This window comes from Strongylocentrotus purpuratus, unplaced genomic scaffold (assembly GCF_000002235.5).
Source record: "Strongylocentrotus purpuratus isolate Spur 01 unplaced genomic scaffold, Spur_5.0 spur5_scaffold_2, whole genome shotgun sequence".
Lineage (NCBI taxonomy): Eukaryota > Metazoa > Echinodermata > Echinoidea > Camarodonta > Strongylocentrotidae > Strongylocentrotus > Strongylocentrotus purpuratus.
Genome location: NW_022145605.1, coordinates 30,468,458 through 30,485,905, shown reverse-complemented (window position 1 = coordinate 30,485,905; position 17,448 = coordinate 30,468,458). Strand labels below are relative to the sequence as shown.

The window sequence follows — 17,448 nt, the reverse complement described above, 5'->3', positions numbered from 1 at the left end:
TCCATTCAATATTGTTTAAATATTGCCTTCAGATGGCAATACTTCAACCTAAATTCGCAAAAAAGCAGAATATATGCCCAAATGCTCAATGTTGAAGTGCATTCGTGATATCTATCCAGGCCGGATCAATATGATAATTTACCAAATATATAGGCGGTTTCCGGCAAAATTTGTATCATCACGTTTTAGTCCAAACATATTTTCCACATGATTGGTAATAAGAGCTTCCATTTCATTTTTTGAGAGGGGGGGGGGGGTTCCAAAACTGGTCTATACCTTTAAGACCCGTTGCATACGAGGTCTCATTTTGCTGTCGTACTGCTGCGTCAGCAACTGGCGCGTTTTTTTGACGCGCCTTTGAGAGAGATATCTTACAAGCACTGAATGCAAAATGAAAAGTGTAATATTGCGTTGACTTATTGGCGCATGCTAGCGCTCTATTATTAGCGCATGTAATGACGCAATCGAAATTGACGCACCGTGTACAACAATAATCACTCGCTTGCATACAAACTGCAGCCTTTGAATGAGTATATAATATAAGGCACAATGGATTGTCATTTAGCTATAAGAGGTACGTGCACGTATGCCAGTTTACCCCGACAGTTAACTTTATATTTCAAAGACATTACAAAACAAAAACAAGTAATTCAGCCTAATTGCATTTTGTAGACACCAATGTAAAGAGAGAAAAAATACAGGAAGAAATATTCATGCCTTCTACGCTCTAGTTTCTATACGGAGGTATACAATTCTCCTTATGACAAGAATTATTACCATCAACGAAAAAGAACTAATATAAACATTATATATTAACAACAGTCTAGGGATCAGTTTTAAATTTCGTAGTATGTAACAGAGTAAGAAAATGATTCTTCGCAACGATATGGCTATACAATATAATTCAATAATTTTCATACCTTTGAACATTTCGAAATTATGCAAAAATTCGTATCAAAATACACTTTAAACAAAATATAAAGAAACAAGATGAAGACAAAATCTACATAATAAATTTTGATCATTTTGATGAAAAATATTAACAATACAATTTTATAGACAGCGATATAGGTTATTTCAATATTCACATTGACCATTATAATTATAATGGAAGCACTACTGTATAGACCTACATGTGCGGCTCACACGAGACCAAAAGACTACGACAAGACCAAAGGCCTGCGAGACTAATAATATTCTTGTGAGCCTTCTACGTATTCAGCGACTATCTATTCTTATTCTTTATTTTCTCGTTTATTTCTTTGATTTTCTATCTTTAAGTCTCATATACAATTTCTTATTTTAATTATATAGGCCTTTCTTTGTTTTCCTCTATCTACCCCCTTCTCTCTCTATATATATTTCCTTTCGTAATCCATTGGTTTTTCCGATTTTCATTAACACAATTTTATCTACCCTAAAATTTCTTGCACCGACCTCTCGGAACTTTTTGTCTCGTGTGCTATCGGTATCGTGTGCTATCGGTCTCGTAGGCTGACGTTCACGTAGCCTGCAGGCCTCTTATAGAATGCCGGTCTCGCGGGCTGTCAGTCTCGTAGCTTGTTCATTGAAGGAGATTACCATCCCCCTTCCTTCGTAAAACAAGAACAACACAAAATGTAAATGAATTCTTTGCGTTCTGCGTTTCTTTTCAAAGTGAGTTACTGTAGTTATACTCTAGTCTCACCAACGAGACCGATATCAGTCCGACCGTGAAATCCGTTACCCCTAATGGCCCAAAATTGGTCGCTTTGGAGCAAAGAGAAATAATAAAAATTGCATATATCTCAATGGTTTGGAGTCGGTTTGGCGATGTGTCCGAAGTATTACTCACACATACAAACTTCGGCAAATGGATGTTTAAGTAAACGCGATGACAGTTAATAAGATGATGACAGTTAATAAGATGATGATATTGAAGCTCACAAACACCAAAAATGGACATCAATAACATTGACGTAGGAATAGAATGTCGTGTCGATGACAACAACCACGACGAAAATGATGATGAAAGCGTTGTCGATGACGGCAATGATCACCACTCACTCTATCGTCAATGTACACTTATTCGCTGGCAAGAATAGTCAAGTCGATGTCGTCGTCCCGCTGCTGTTATACAATGCTGTCGTCGGGAGCAGCGACCGTCTTTGTCGATGTCGGCCCCTGGTCGTCTTCTGGGGTTTCCTTCCTTGTAACGACGCCATTTTGATCGATGGCCATCTTGTAGAGGATTTTTCTATTAAAAGAAAAAGAAATGGAGAACGTAAAAAGACAAAATTAGCAACGATCTTTGCATTGATATAAAATGGGTTCACATCAATATATCTGTCTATATAGCCACATTGCCCATGGGCCATATCACTTTTTTAGCACCATAGGGTTTTTTTTCATTAAAAAAAAAAAAATCTAACTTCGTATTGTCAAGGGAAAAAACCAACGTACGTTCATGCAAGGATAGTTTTAATTAAAGAAAAAAAAAGACTGAAACTTTATTTGTATTCTAAATATCCTGGAAAAATCCAGCCAATTTTTAATCTTTCGTATCCCTCTTTTCCACAACAAGTTTATTTTTGTGTTGTATTTGTAAGTATCCTTATGATGTATAATCAATGCTTTTGCTCTGGTTCGTACACTCTAAAAACTGAAATGTTAAATCAACATTTAAAAGGGCCGAGGAGTGACCACTCTTTCAAAATGGTAGATTAACACTTTGAACATGCTGGATCCAACACTATAAAGGTTGAATCTAGCAGGTTAAAAGAAACAATCTGACATTTTGAAAGAGTGGTCACTCCTCGACCCTTTTAAATTGACATTTAACATTTCAGTTTTTAGAGTGTAATGTTAAGAACCAGAGCAAAATAACACTGAGTTCCTATGAAATCTACTTATTCAGATGGTCATATCTCAGCCAAAACTTAACATATTCAATTGGTTTTCGACATTTGGACATTATTTTTGAAGCTCACTCGGAAAATGAAGGAAAACAAATTGAGAAATTCTAAAAACAGATTTTTGATGACGTCACACTTCACCACTCTATAACAGTCAATTGTATATCTTGGTGGAAGCTTTGTCATACAAAGCCATCACAGACTTGTTATAGTTCTCCTTTTTTTCTTCATTTTATATAAAATGTTTTTATTTCATATAAATTTTATAATTCGCACATTTCAATGTCTACAAATAATTTCGATACATAAGCCCCTTAGTCAAGTAAGTAAATCAATATAAATATTTGTAGTCAATTAACTAAAAGCTTAAATCTAAGAAGGGAAACTTAAAATTATTGTTACCAGCAAGCATTAAAGGCGAGTCTTACGTACGGCTTGGAAAATTTGAAGGTTATTGACTCTTTGAAAAAATAACTTATTCGACAGAGAGGGAACTGCTGATGCCACCTCCCCCCAGCTAATCACTAAATGAACGTACTAGAACGAAATGGACTTTCCTCCTACACACATTCATATGAATTACACGTTTTAACTAGGGTCTACTAAAAATCCCTACTAAAAGGGGCATTGTGATCACGAATTAGTGAGTGTAGCGTGGAAAACCATGACTAAAATCTGCCGAAATATCAAGAGCTAGATAAATACAACTGCCAAGCACTACAGAAGAGGGAGATATATTCATAGTACAGTTTAAACAAACCGAATGCTTCCCATTCTTAAGCAAATGGTACTTAAAGCAGGATTAAAGGGGCTCATATTGCGTTACAGCTTCCAAGTCATCCACATTCCTTAACCCACGATTTTTCCGATTGATTTTGAAATTCAATGAAATACATAAGTTAAAAAAAACAATGGAATACATAAGAAATTATCAAAACAAGGGATAACATAAGGAATAAGCTGGCTCTTCCAATTTTTTTTGTCGTATTATTATTCAGAAAGGTCTAATGAATATATGTAGTGAAAAAGAATGCTTATAAATATTAATAATATATGATTTATGGGTAAAAATGTGATTTGTATGACTTTATTTGCATAAATTACCATAAATATGCAAATGAGTGAATTTTTCAAAAAATTGTAATTATTATATTATTCTATACACTTCACTTGACATGCGTGCAAATTTTCGCGGCGATCGGGGGGGGGGGGGAGGGGGACATAATGGCCCCTTGCCGTACTAAGACCTCAAATAGCCAGGCCTTTTTAGGGTTAAAAGAAGAATTCTCCTGACAAGTGACAATTTGACGAAGAAGCTCAAAAGTGGCCAGTAGTGGTTCGAAGGAGGGGGAGACAAGGACATTGGGCCCATGGTTAAGAAGAAAAAGAAAATTAAATCCAACATATCTTATAAGCTCACAGAATTCAAGGCCCAATTTCTCGAATCTGTCATAATAAAATCTAAGTTCGAGGACTTATGGTATAGGCATCTCACTGTAAAACGTAGTAATTTAATTTTTTTTTTTTTTTTTTTTTGGGGGGGGGGGGGTGTCCAAGACTACTTTGGCTCATGAGGGTTTCAAAAAAACGGCCCTAGATGGAAATTTCTCATGTTGTTGTTAACGTTGGTCTACAGAAAGTAACTTCACTCCTTTCTTTTATAATTCCTATTACTTATTACGTATCGCTGTACGTAGCAATTCTACGTAGAACTTTAATCATATAACGATTTTTCCCATTTGGTTTCGAGTCGATACTGTCGGCACATGTAGTAAATAATACAAATGTGTTCCCCAATGTGCCCCTGATTCCTGGACTAGAAGCAGTTAAGCCCCCAAAAGGATACCTGAAATGATATATTTTTGTTTGGTCAAAGAAACTCATCTATGCCCCCATGTTTATCCCGGATCCGCTATTGCAGTTACTAAAACTGTACAATTTAAATATCATTTACAAGAATAGTCTATCAGATCCTGTTCTCAAACAAGTCTTTTATTTTTGTCCGAATAGATGATCTGTGACACCAGTCCGACCGCAAAAACCAACGGCAAACCGACCGATTTAAAAAAAAAAAATTCAGTGGGGGTCACGCCATTCTCTTTTTCGGTCTGTAGTCAGTCTGGTGTTGGTCTCGTGGGGGCGACTGTGGTATTTGCCTCGCATCCTGGTCGACCAGCTAGACAAAAATGATTCCAATAATAATACAAGTTCAGATATGATACAAGGCTACTGCGGTCGCTTATAGAGGGAGAGAATCCTAATGGCACAGTCTATTGTCCATAAAGTATGGACAAAGCTGTTATAGAGACAGCAACTAGACAGCGACTTTTACAGGTAAACTAAATGGGAAAAGAATCTTAATACGTCGAATAACGGGCAAGTGGAATTTAGACAAACATGATTCCAATAATAATTTAAGTTCAGATATGATACAAGGTTACTGTGGTTGTTTTGAGGGAGAGAATCATCGTTGCGCAGTATATTGTCCATAAGTAAAAGTAGAATGGGGAAAAAAATGTTATCAAGACAGCAACTAAGTCTTGATACGACTTTTATAATTAAATTAAATTAAATGGGGACAGAATCTCAATACGTCGAAAGAGGGGCAAGAGGACTTATATCATTGATTGTTAGATATCACAGTTCTATACATCACTAGTAAATGATAAAATCTCTTTTATCACAGAACGTAAGATATAAAGCAACTTGATGCCTATACTTTACTTTTTAAATTTCTAAATTTCTTTCATCAAAATCGGAAATTAGCATAATGTAATTGTACATGAATAAACTGAATACTAACTAATGGCCTATAGAGAATATTGTTCCCTCTCAGAAAGCTTTTATTTACATTCGACACTGAACTAATGATATATCCATTTGTTTGCTCGAATATTATATAGCGTGCGAAAAGGTAACACACTTCTTTCTCTTGTCCAGTTACACAAATAAGTCTTTCTTCTCATGACAAATGAACTGATATTTCAAGATTAATCCGGGGGGGGGGGGGGGGTTCACTTCTAACATGACTGGCTATATACGCACCCGCGTCTAAAAAAGCTTCGAAATGGTTTTCAGCTATATACGGCGTCGTCGACGTTTTCCTTAAAAAGGGGGTGTTTTTCAAGCACTAATCGCACACAAACCGAAAAAGGTACCTTTTCAGGTTCACAGGTTTTGACCCATGTGCGACACTTACGCCTTTAGGGTCACTTCAGAAAAGGTGCGATACGCCATTAGGGTCCATTTCAGAGGTTGATGGACACGGGTGGGTAGCACTTGTGTCTGAGAGGCCCCCCCCCCCCCCCGGAGATAAACCCTTTAACCATAGAACAAATACTTAATGCCACTCCTATATTTCCCCCCAATTCAATCTTTGTTACTTTTTTCTGCGCTACAAAAAATGTTGACAATGATATTTTCATCCAAGTGCATCTTTGCATAAAATCAGCTCCGTTGTAAAAGATTAAATTATGTTTGTAAAACGTGAATTGAATATGGATTTGCCGATTCGCTGCATGATTCTACAGTACATGATGGTTGTTTGCGTGAGAAAATGAGCTTGTTTGAACTGTGCATTATTATGCCCGGTCTATAAACCCCGCTGACTTCATATTGTATCTGTTTATATAGGCAGACGTGACTGAACAAATCATTTAAAACGCATTGGAATTTGGAAATGAAAAATACAGAGTAATGACGTCAAACATTTGCTAATACAAACATTCTTCTCCAAAAAAGGTGCGCGGCATGGAAATGTCACACACAAAAACAAGGTCATTTTGACTAAGTGAAAACCATTACTGAATTTCAGGAGACATTTGATTTTCTTCTGCATTCATGAAAGTTTACAGTTTCGATAACAATAATATGAAATACAATAAATATTTTACTGGCAATGAAACATAAATTAATTCTACCTTGAGTATTCTGATAATAATATCGTTTTAACTTTGGCCTTAAATGAGTAGAGGGAGCAACATGAATTAATAGATTCTGGGAGAGAGTTCCATAGGTCAGGACCATGGTGTCTTATATGGATCTATGGGCAATAAGTAATTTCGGGTTTATCAGATGAAAATTTGAGGAATTGCAGGTAGGGTAAGAGTGAATAGCTTTATTCATAGTGTAAACGTTTTGAAAGGTGGTTATGGCTATTTGGATAAAAGGAAATTATTTGTACTAGATGGATATTGTTGATGTTGTTGTCAATGTTGGTCTACAGAAGGTCATTTCTCTTATACCTTTCTTTTATAATTCCTATGCTTCTTGCGTATTGCTGTACGTAGCAATGCTACATAGAGTAAGAGTGAATATCTTTATTTATAGTGTAAAGTTTTGAAAGGTGGTTATGGCTAATTGTGGTTATGGCTATTGTTTTGTGCGCTTGTTATCTGATTTGTATGTGTTTGAGTGCTGCGTGTGCGGTTTGTGTCTTCTTCATTGGGGGGTGTGTTAGTGGGTCCTTTGAGTGTGTGTTTTTTGTTTGTTGGTGTTTTGCGAAGTTTACATAATCCCCTTTTTGTATAGCTTTCAGCAATCGGATCTAGTTATAGTTATAGGGGGGAGGGGGTCGTTTGATGAATTATTTTTTTGAAGGGGAAGGGGCCCACCTCCTGGACATGTGTGCCCATCACCACGAGAATGCCCACTGCCACTCATCACTTTTTAAACTTTTAACATTTACTATTGGTTTGTAACGTGCACTTTGCAATTTTGTTTGTATGTATCTATTTTCAATAATTTATTTTGTATATCTTTAAATGTAACAAATGTGCAATTCAGCCTTTGGCTGCTAATCATTTGATGAATAAACTCTTTTTTGGATTTTTTTTTTTTTTTTGGATAAAAGAAAATTATTAGACGTGATAAAAGGCAGTCATTCGGCCTCACGTTCATTAAACCACTGACAAAGGGTTAACACTGAAATAAAATGCCAAACAAAAACCAAAACCATTTCCGTTTCACCGTCTATTCTGAGCCACAGGGGCGTTAACTCTGTTGTAAAGCATAATTATGATTGTTTACATCGTTGTGGATCGAAACAGAATATACGAGCTTTCATTTACAATATAGGTAGGATGCGACCGTTAGGCTGCGTTCATGCTTAAATTTTGAAGGCAGAATGAGCGATCTGAAACGCTCATCGTAAACGCTCATCGTGATCGCAGTTCCACGATGTAGTGTTCATGCTTACTTCTCTGGCTCCCCAGGCAATTCTCCGTGTGTGGCCTTAATTGGTCTTCCAGCTGGATTCGCAAACCTTCACTGTGCATGCTACGTAGACCCACTAGAGGTCAGTGCGTTGACCCCATTTAAACGCGTTTACAAATTGTAAACGCATCTTTTTGTGAGTTTACGATCGGCGATCGTGATCGCCGTTTTTCGGTGATTCTACAAAAGTGAGCTAAGACGCAACCGTGTTTTAAACTAAACGCGTAACAGATGCCTGATTCTGGCCGTCAAAATCAAGCATGAACGCGCCCTTAAGTTGGTCAAACAGTCTTTGAGCGTCAAGTAATGACTGGCTGGAATGCTCCCCAGGGAGTGGAGATTGTGCACACAGTGTATGCGGACAAGTATTGAATCCAATGACCGGGGTAATAGTATATTTGTAAAGTGCTTAGAGACATTGTATCAAGCGCTATATAAAAGCTAAATATTGTTTAAATTATTTTATATAAAACGATATTGCCATTAAAATACGAGAATGACACACACAATGGTAAATTTAGATAATCAATATTCAAGACAAGGATATAGATTGTAATCATTGTAACGTAGGAACACAATCACTACAGTGAATAGCAATACAATACCTTTACTTGATATTAAGCAACACATAACGATATAGTTGAAATCAATTGGTCGATGGCCTGTAATAATAATAATACTCAGTTCTTTTATAGCGCATAACACATTACAGGATGTCATGTCCCTATGCACTTCAAATAGAAAGGAAAGAGTTACAAGAAAAAGTCATACCAATTAGAAAATCCACTTAGAAGCAAGGAAGTACATGTAGTGTTGGACGCTGAGTTCATGAGTGTACACTTTTAACATTGAATAAATACGTTTTATTACGTATTTATTGCGCCTGTAATATAATTATGATTTCGTCCTGTATATAGCTGGCAATAGATCGCAGAGACTTCATACAATCTGAGGCGGGGGGGGGGGGGGAATGTCAATATATATCCAATGCAAATTATGTTGGAATGACCTAATACGTCATTGTGATGTTAGCACAAACTAAAAGGTGACTGAAAAGGCTTTTGAAACTTCCTTGGGTAGATTTTTCGAAAGTCTTTGCTATCATTTTAATTATGGTCCCATTGTATGGGGTATGTTTTATTTGGGTACCGTCGACTCCCAATAAATATCAAGTCCCCATTGCATGTTACCAGTGTCGTAGTCGAGATCGAAGGGTCCCTAGACCAAGAACAGTCATGACAGTATGAAACTTTTGATTACTTTTGAACTTCAATGCCCAACAGTGTCAATTTTCAAAAAGAAGCTTAAGCATTATCTTGTAAATGAAAATGTGTAACTAGAATTATTTTTACATAAATGTCTTTTTTGTTTTGTTTGGATGGATTTGTCTGGTTTATTTCTATATGTTGATGTTTGCGTCACTTTAATCTTTGTATTTTTATCTTGTTTTTAGTATATTGAAGAAACTTTTTATGCAAATGTTATCATCTTTAGGAATAACCTTGATAGGCCATTAGCCTCTCTCATTTTAACATTTATTATTGTATATATGCATATAAATTGTACTTGTTTTCTTTTTTAATATCAGATGTGGAAATAAAAGAATTGAACTTGAACATTCAATCTGCATTATGTCTCGTAGTCAACACCAAACCCGAGACACCCAGATCCGAGGAATGTACTGGGCTCGCTGCTTTACATCGTCGGCAACATTGTGAGCCTGGGTCAAAGTTCAATACATTAAAACTCGAGATCTATGTAGACTGGTCTCGCTGCTATACAACATTGGTAACATTATGCTCCTATCGTTGGTGGAGCAAAGGTCGAGCCATTAAGGAGCAATGGCACCCCTCACCTTTTCCTCTCTACCCCCTCTACTTCCTTTCAGTCGTGAATGGGGGGGGGGGGGGGTACATTGAGCATTTTTCATGATCTAGGGGGGTCTCCAAGGCAGGAAAAGCCCGCGAAAGGGGGGTTTGGAAATGTTGGCAGTCCTCATATAGGGGGTGCTTTAAAAAAGAGGGAACAAGCATATGCGTACCCTAAATAACACTGAGTGGGGGGAGGGGGGCGGGGGACGTGCTCACTTGTTTACTTCGAAGATACACCCTGAGTGCCACGGTGCGTTTAATGTTCGAACATTCATGATAAAAGGTGTGGTGCCATGAGAGAGGACATAGGGTGTATAGGGTGTGGTGGGAAAGTGACGCAGAATGGTGCCAACTTACTGTTATAAGACAAAATTCTTTCTTTTTATCAATGGTAAATTTTCCTTTTCTCGTTTTAACAATCTGGAATATCAAACGTAGGCCCATTCAAGTTTGCAGACTTTATTGTATGCGAGACCAATCGGCATGCCAAAGAATACAATGTATGACGTCTTCGAGTATTTGCTTTCGAGCTCCGCCCGAATTCCTTTATATCAAAGATAAACTTGAGTTCTGGTAAAAAAAGATAATGAATTCTAACAGAATCAAACGAAACTTACACTGAATGTTCAAGATTACAAACAAATGTCATTTGCCAAACAATTTTGGTAGAAAATGTATACTGGCTGAGTAATGAGCATCAAAAGATAAGGAAATCAGTAGCCCCGACACCATTTGAGTAGTCCCATATACATCTTTCTGTGTACAGTGCTTGTTACTTTACCAAGACTGGGCCAAATTTATTATGATTTTGATGACTCCATGCAGAACCTTGCATTATACACCAATAGTTACAAGCTACATGATCAACTTTTTCTGATCCATTCCGCACCTTTTCTTTCACAATGCATGACCAGAACTCAACAATATCTTTAACCGGATATGGCATTATTATTGGGCGTTCCCATTCTATGATAGTTTCAGAAATTACATGTGGCTGTGGAATATAATATCGACGATCCTAATATGAGGAACAAAGAGAAAAGAGGGCAAGGTCGTTTTCATTTAGAAGTATCCGCACGTACATGTACGGTTTTAAGATTCATTCATAATCTTGTTATTGTGTGTAATTGGGTTTTACAGACGTATATATCAATCAGACTATTTCGACTATTCGACTATTTGCGAACGACCTTTGACGCCACCATCCGGAAAACGTGACTTAATTTCGAATCTGGGTTCAACCGACCTATAACGTCACCATCCGAAAGACGTGACTTAATTTCGAATCTGGGTTCGACCGACCATTAATAATGCCACCATCCGAAAGGTGTTACTTAATTTCGAACCTGGGTTCGATCAGAGCCAATTTGAAGGCAAAGACTATGAAGACAGAGAGAAACATCATATTGCAGACAGTTATCATAGACTACATTGTGTGTAACTCAAGTACGTGTTCTTGGTTGTTGATGAATAACTAGTAGATGTGTTGTGGTCTATAGTGGATAAGCCGCCGGACTGTAAACCACAGGGTACGGGGTTCGAATCCCTGCCAGCGCACTAAGCTCCTTTGACAAGACATTAATCTACATTTGCCACACTCGACCCAGGTTAGGTAAATGGGTACCTTGCAATTCCTTAAAATGCTAGAGTGCCAAATGGCAGCTACACGTTTGTGTCTGACAGACATGAGCGCTAGACCAGAACCATTTTTATTTTCAATTAAAAAAATGTACAGGCTTCATTAAACAAACTATCATACAGGGCCATCGTCAAGGCATGAGATAATAAGGTAACAAACAGAAGCATAAACTTATATCGAAAAAAAATTTATCAAGATTTGCCAACCATGTACCACTGCACTTAATCCAAACCAACCAACCGTTGCGTTTATTCTGAGTGAAATATGTAGCCAATTTGTTTACTTCTACTCGGAATCTACTAAATCAATTTAGTTCTGAAGGCCATTAAAAAGGTGGGTTATTGTTGAAGCAAGCTAAAGAACGATAAAGTTGCAGTAAGGTAAAGTGAAAAGGACATAGTAAGAGCATGCCAATGTAAATTGCAATGGTATTACAATTCAATTCATTTCCATAAAAATCACATTTCAAAAACACATACATTTTCAACAAGGTACTGTAAATAACATGCAAAATCTGTCACTAGAATTTACATAAGTACATTAACATATCAAACAATAATGGAAAAAGGGTAGTTATAAAAACTCAAATAAATGAGTTTGTCGAGTTAGCTCCCCCAAAATAATTAAACAAAATGTGATGAACATAATAAAGATTTAAAATTAAACTTGTTTTACCCCCAAGAAAACCCGTATAACAACCGAAACAAACAAAAAACATACAAGCCCTACACATACACCCATACTTACACACACACACACACACACACACACACATATATATATATATATATATATATATATATATATATAAAGTGGAAAAGTATTCTACACAAAATCATATGTGATTAGATGATGCTTTACACTTTTTTTAATAAATCAAGATAATAAGTAATATTTTGTTATAATAGAAATCGCACTGCAATACTGTTTGTATACATAGCTCTTACAAGAGAAAATGTAATAAGAGCGGAAAAAAGTTAGAGGTGCATTTTAAGAGGATAACATGATAAGTTGGAGCTGTAGTAGTAATGGTGGTGGAGAATTAGCATGTAACAGAAACTTCTGTTAGGTACTTCTGTAGTACAGTGTAATATCACTCTAAGATTTCTTATTTTCTCAATCGTTATTGGTAAAGGGCGAGTCCACTCCAAAAATAACTTACTTTCAATGGAAGGAGAAAAATCAGACACACCCAACAAAACAAGTTTGAGCAAAATCGGATACCTAATGAGAAATTTATGATTTTTTAGTGACATGAAAAACTTTGAAAATCACAAGACATATCGGCAACTCACTCACGAGTCTGTGACGTCATTGCCTCACTATCCACTAATTGTTTTCTTTATATTGATAATATAGATTTCCTATTTCCCCTCTAAGAATCTTATTTCTTCACACCAGCATCCAAGTTAGATTGATAGTAATATGTGTTTGTGTGGATGCAATAATAAAGTGTAATTTTTTTAGTTAAATCATGAAAAATGTGAATTTTGATGAACTATATACAAAAATCAATAATAATGAATATACAATATTCAGGAAATAGTATCAATTCATCAAAGATCATAAAAGGTTTTATGAAAAGTCATCTGTTAAAAGCAAATTATCTTTGGAGTGGACTTAACCTTTAAGACTTATCATCATTAATTTTAACATGACTATCATATCAAGGGGCTATCAAAATCATTTTTTTCGAGATTACTATTATAATCATTATCAAGTAGGAATGAGGCACGGGTGAGGAGGAGGGGGGGGGGGGAGGGGAGCAGAAAGAGGTAGAAGAGAAGGAAGAAGAGGAGGGGAGGAGGAGGATGAGGATGAGGATGAATAGGAGGAGTTGTACTTATTGTAGTAGTATAGTATAGTAGTGGTTGTGAAGTTGTAGTAGTAGTAGTAGTAGAAGTAGATGTAGTAGTAGTATGGTAGTAGTGGAGTAATCGTAGTAGTACAAATTAGAAGTAGAAGTATTGGTAGAAGTAGTAGTACGTAGTAGCAGCAGCAGCAGTAGTAGTGAAAAGTAGTAAAATGACGAGGACAAGGAGTTTATATACAAACATAACAATTATACAATATGTGAATATCATGAGTATTCCTACCTTGACAGTGTTGGGTAATCATTGATCATGAGCTGTTTGAGTTTCTCGGCATCCATTGTAACAAGGTTCTGCAGCTCACTGATCCTGCTCTCAAAAGATGCAGTCTTGTTCGGATCGGACTCGCTCGGCCTCCTTGGAGCGATTCCGGGGAACACCGATCCCGTCATCGAAGACGACTGCGATGCCGACGCTGAAGTCGGCGAGAAGGCGATGGGGAACTCATCTTCGCCCTCACCATACGCTGAGTCCTTAGAGTCCGTCCTACCCTGTGCGGATCTCCCATTCTGTCCTGTAGGAGGGCCACCAACTTGGAGCGGTTCCAGAGTTGGTGGGGGCCCTCTGAGCTTGGGAGGGGGGCCTCGTTTGGATGGTGGCCATGCATCGATCTTCATTTTACCAGGGACCTGCTTCTGCGACATATTGACGATATCCTGTCTTTCATCTACATCCTTGTCGGATGTTTTCCGAGCTGGGGTTGGCGTTACCTTGGTAGATGATGATGCCGATGAGGATGATGATGACGTGGTGGATGTAGGAGGATTTTTGTGTTTGCTCTTGGTTGATGACCTGCTACCAACACCGTCATTACTACCATCAGCAGGAGCAGAAGCACCACCAGGGCCACCACTATCATTTGGGGGAGCAGGAGCACCGCCAGGGCCAGCACTATCACTTGCAGGAGCACCACCACTGGTACCCGCCTCTAAAGATGGAGGTGGGCCATGCTTGCCCATAGCCTGTTGTCTCCTTTGCTTCAGCATCCGTTTCCTCTTCAGATCTTCAAAGGCTTCGATGTAAGCCTGAAGCTGCCAGTAAGTCAGTCCCTGAGCGTCCTCCGCCTTGTCGCACAGATAAGCATGAAGCACCAGGACCTGGTTGGCTGGTGAGGGGTCGTCCGTCATCTTACTGATAATCGCAAAGACCTGAGGATGCGTCAAAGACGCAACCCCGTATGTGATGTGATGCAACGGGATGAAGAAGGTACATCCTTCCTTCTTAGGTTTCAAGAAAGGACCCGTCACTTCCCGACACATCATCCCGTCAACATTAAACGCCAGAAGTGTCTTTGGCAGTTTCTGCTTCACACGGAGTTTGCATAGCTGGTGAACGGGGTCCTCCACGGCCTGGCGCCCAAACTCGGCATCTGCCGGCATCCGCCCGAGATAGTGGACGATGAAGACAGGGTACTCATTCGAGCTTGTCATCACCATGCCCGACATGTCCTTAAATTTTCTCCTCTCCCGTTCCTTCCTGTCCGCTTCCTTTTTCTTCTGCATTCCCTTGTCCTCGACGATAGAATCATCCTTGCTTTGCGCGTCGACAGCGACGTCTGGCTTGTCCCTTCTGGAACTGACGTGAACGCTGTGACGTTTTGCCCTCCTCATTTCCGACGCCTTCTCCTTCTCATCTTTTTTCCTCGCCTCCTCCTCCAAGTCCACGCTCTTCTGTCTGTTGAATTTTTTCAGGAAAGACATGCTGCAAGCGTGATGTCACTGCATAAGCTTCAATCACTATTACACCAATTCAACGTTAACAAATCTCATCCGGACGCATATATCACATTACCAACGTGTGTATTCGCAAATGCAGATCATTCGTACAGCTAACATCGCAAAGTGTCTAAAACAGGTCTAGGCCAAGTGCCTTTTGGATCTGAAGTGACAAGTCCTGATCGACGTTCCCACGACCTTGGCTGTTCGACGCCGCACCAAAAGAAGCACAGTTTCTCCAAGTGCATAAAAACGTGCTGTACTGTTATATCGGTAAGGAAAGTTAGACTCTGCTAACTACATGTACAATGCATATTATATTGGCGTGTTTCTCGCTCTCTCTCCTTTATTGTTAGCATACAATAGGACCCCCACCTACGCAGAAAGTCAACAATGGAGCGCAGTAGAGCACAAAAAACAGTTCTGTCCGTGTTATGAACACAGATCGGGCACTATAAGCATTAACCATAGCCCTGCAGGTACCGGCGTCTGTACAGTAGCTTCATGTTGGTCATAGATGAGCGCCAAACTTTCACCAAGAGTGTAAAGTGGTAGTTTAACAAGATTAAAACGTTCTAGATCAATTGATACGTTAATATAAAACGTACTTGTCAAAATACTACAATGTCCCTTCTCTTTTTCAAATCATATATCATAAGAATTGCATGTTATCATATACATATATTTTCATAAGTTCACGCGTTTCATTCGTCATCAAGGGGGCATATAAACTAGCATCAGGCTCTTAATGAGTCCGTTATCCAGTAGTCCAGGACTACTGATGCGTGACGTAAGGCCCCTATTGTAGTCTGACCGGTCTGAACAAGATCACTCTGATAAGCCTGCATTGTGATGGTATGACGAATTCGACCATCTTTTGAGAATAAGTAGGAGGTTTTTATGCAACTCCCCTTTTCAGCACGGTGATTCGGTGAATAGGAATAATGACCTCGGACGACAAAACCAACAACGCAGGAACAAAATCAGTATGATGAGTTCAACTGAAAGCTTTTACCTTCAATTTGAGAAATGGTCCTATGGTGTCTTTGAATGTGTATAGTGTCAAATCACCAGCACACAAATCAACGGCGCTCAATGACAAAGTCAACAGCACACAAATAACCGTGTGATTAAAGTTCATGTTATTAGATACATAATGACAAAGTGGGAACCAGCATGAGCAAAGACATGTGACACACAACATTACATACATACAGACATAATATGTAAGCATGATAGGATACAATATATTACTGCGATGGAGGAGATTTTAAAAAGAGACTCAACACATTTAATTACAAACAAATTATATTGATGTAGTTATGTAACAATAATAGTTTATATCACTGAATTATATACATTTTTTTTTTGGTGGTTTCGTGCCTCAAGAATGAAAGGGGGTCTGGGGGTGTTTCACAAAGATCCTAAGTCAAACTTAACTCTAAGTTGGACTTAAATTTGTAGCCTTAAAATAAAATATGTTCAAAGCGAAAATTCAAGTATTTTAGACTTCTTATAAATTCCACATCAAGAACATGAATTCTCCTTGATAATAGAAAATTATGAATGATTTGAATCAACATTTTATGTCTCTTAAAAAAGCTTTTACAAAATAATTTCAAAGATGCTAACGGCTTTCCATAATTGTTAAGTCCAACTTAGAGTTAAGATCGACTTAGGATCTTTGTGAAACACCCCCCTGGTTGAATTGCGGCCTTTGTTTAATAATTATAGATGTAAGCTTTAATATGTCACATCGTCAAGAGATATAATTCAGGACAAATCAATTTTTACATAGTTAAAAAAATACAAAACTTGGTAAGCGTATGAATAATTTAATTTCAAATTGTATAAATATATATATATATATATAGTCAAACCTGCTTTAGTGACCAACTGTCTACAAAGACCGCATCTTTTGTTTATCTTGAAAATGATTTATCATTGAAACATGTACTAATTTTAAAAGGAACCTGTCTACAAAGACCACTTTTTGTGTTTCCCTCGAGTGGTCGCTATAGACAGGTTCGACTGTATGTATATATATATATATATATATATATATATATATATCCTTACGATGAGAGAATCTACTGGCAGAACATACACTTTCCATTTTGAACAGTGCATGGCGCCCTATGGCGTAGCGGTGAACCAGAAACTTTAGAGGGATATTGACATTATGAAGGGGCCGGCTATATAAATCTTATAATAAGAATAATTATTCTGATTATTACTGATACA

The 17,448-nt window shown here is 37.8% G+C and overlaps 1 protein-coding gene across 1 annotated transcript; it reads right to left on the bottom strand.

Annotated features, from left to right (window-relative positions):
• Positions 1-554: 554 nt before the first annotated feature.
• On the bottom strand, positions 555-15,549 carry LOC100892344. The gene is made up of 2 exons (XM_030992188.1): positions 13,715-15,549; positions 555-2,236 (listed from the first exon to the last, which is right to left on the bottom strand). Exons 1-2 carry the CDS (start codon positions 15,187-15,189, stop codon positions 2,113-2,115), a joined length of 1,599 nt encoding a protein of 532 aa, XP_030848048.1. The 5' UTR covers positions 15,190-15,549; the 3' UTR covers positions 555-2,112.
• Between the last annotated feature and the right edge of the window lie 1,899 nt (positions 15,550-17,448).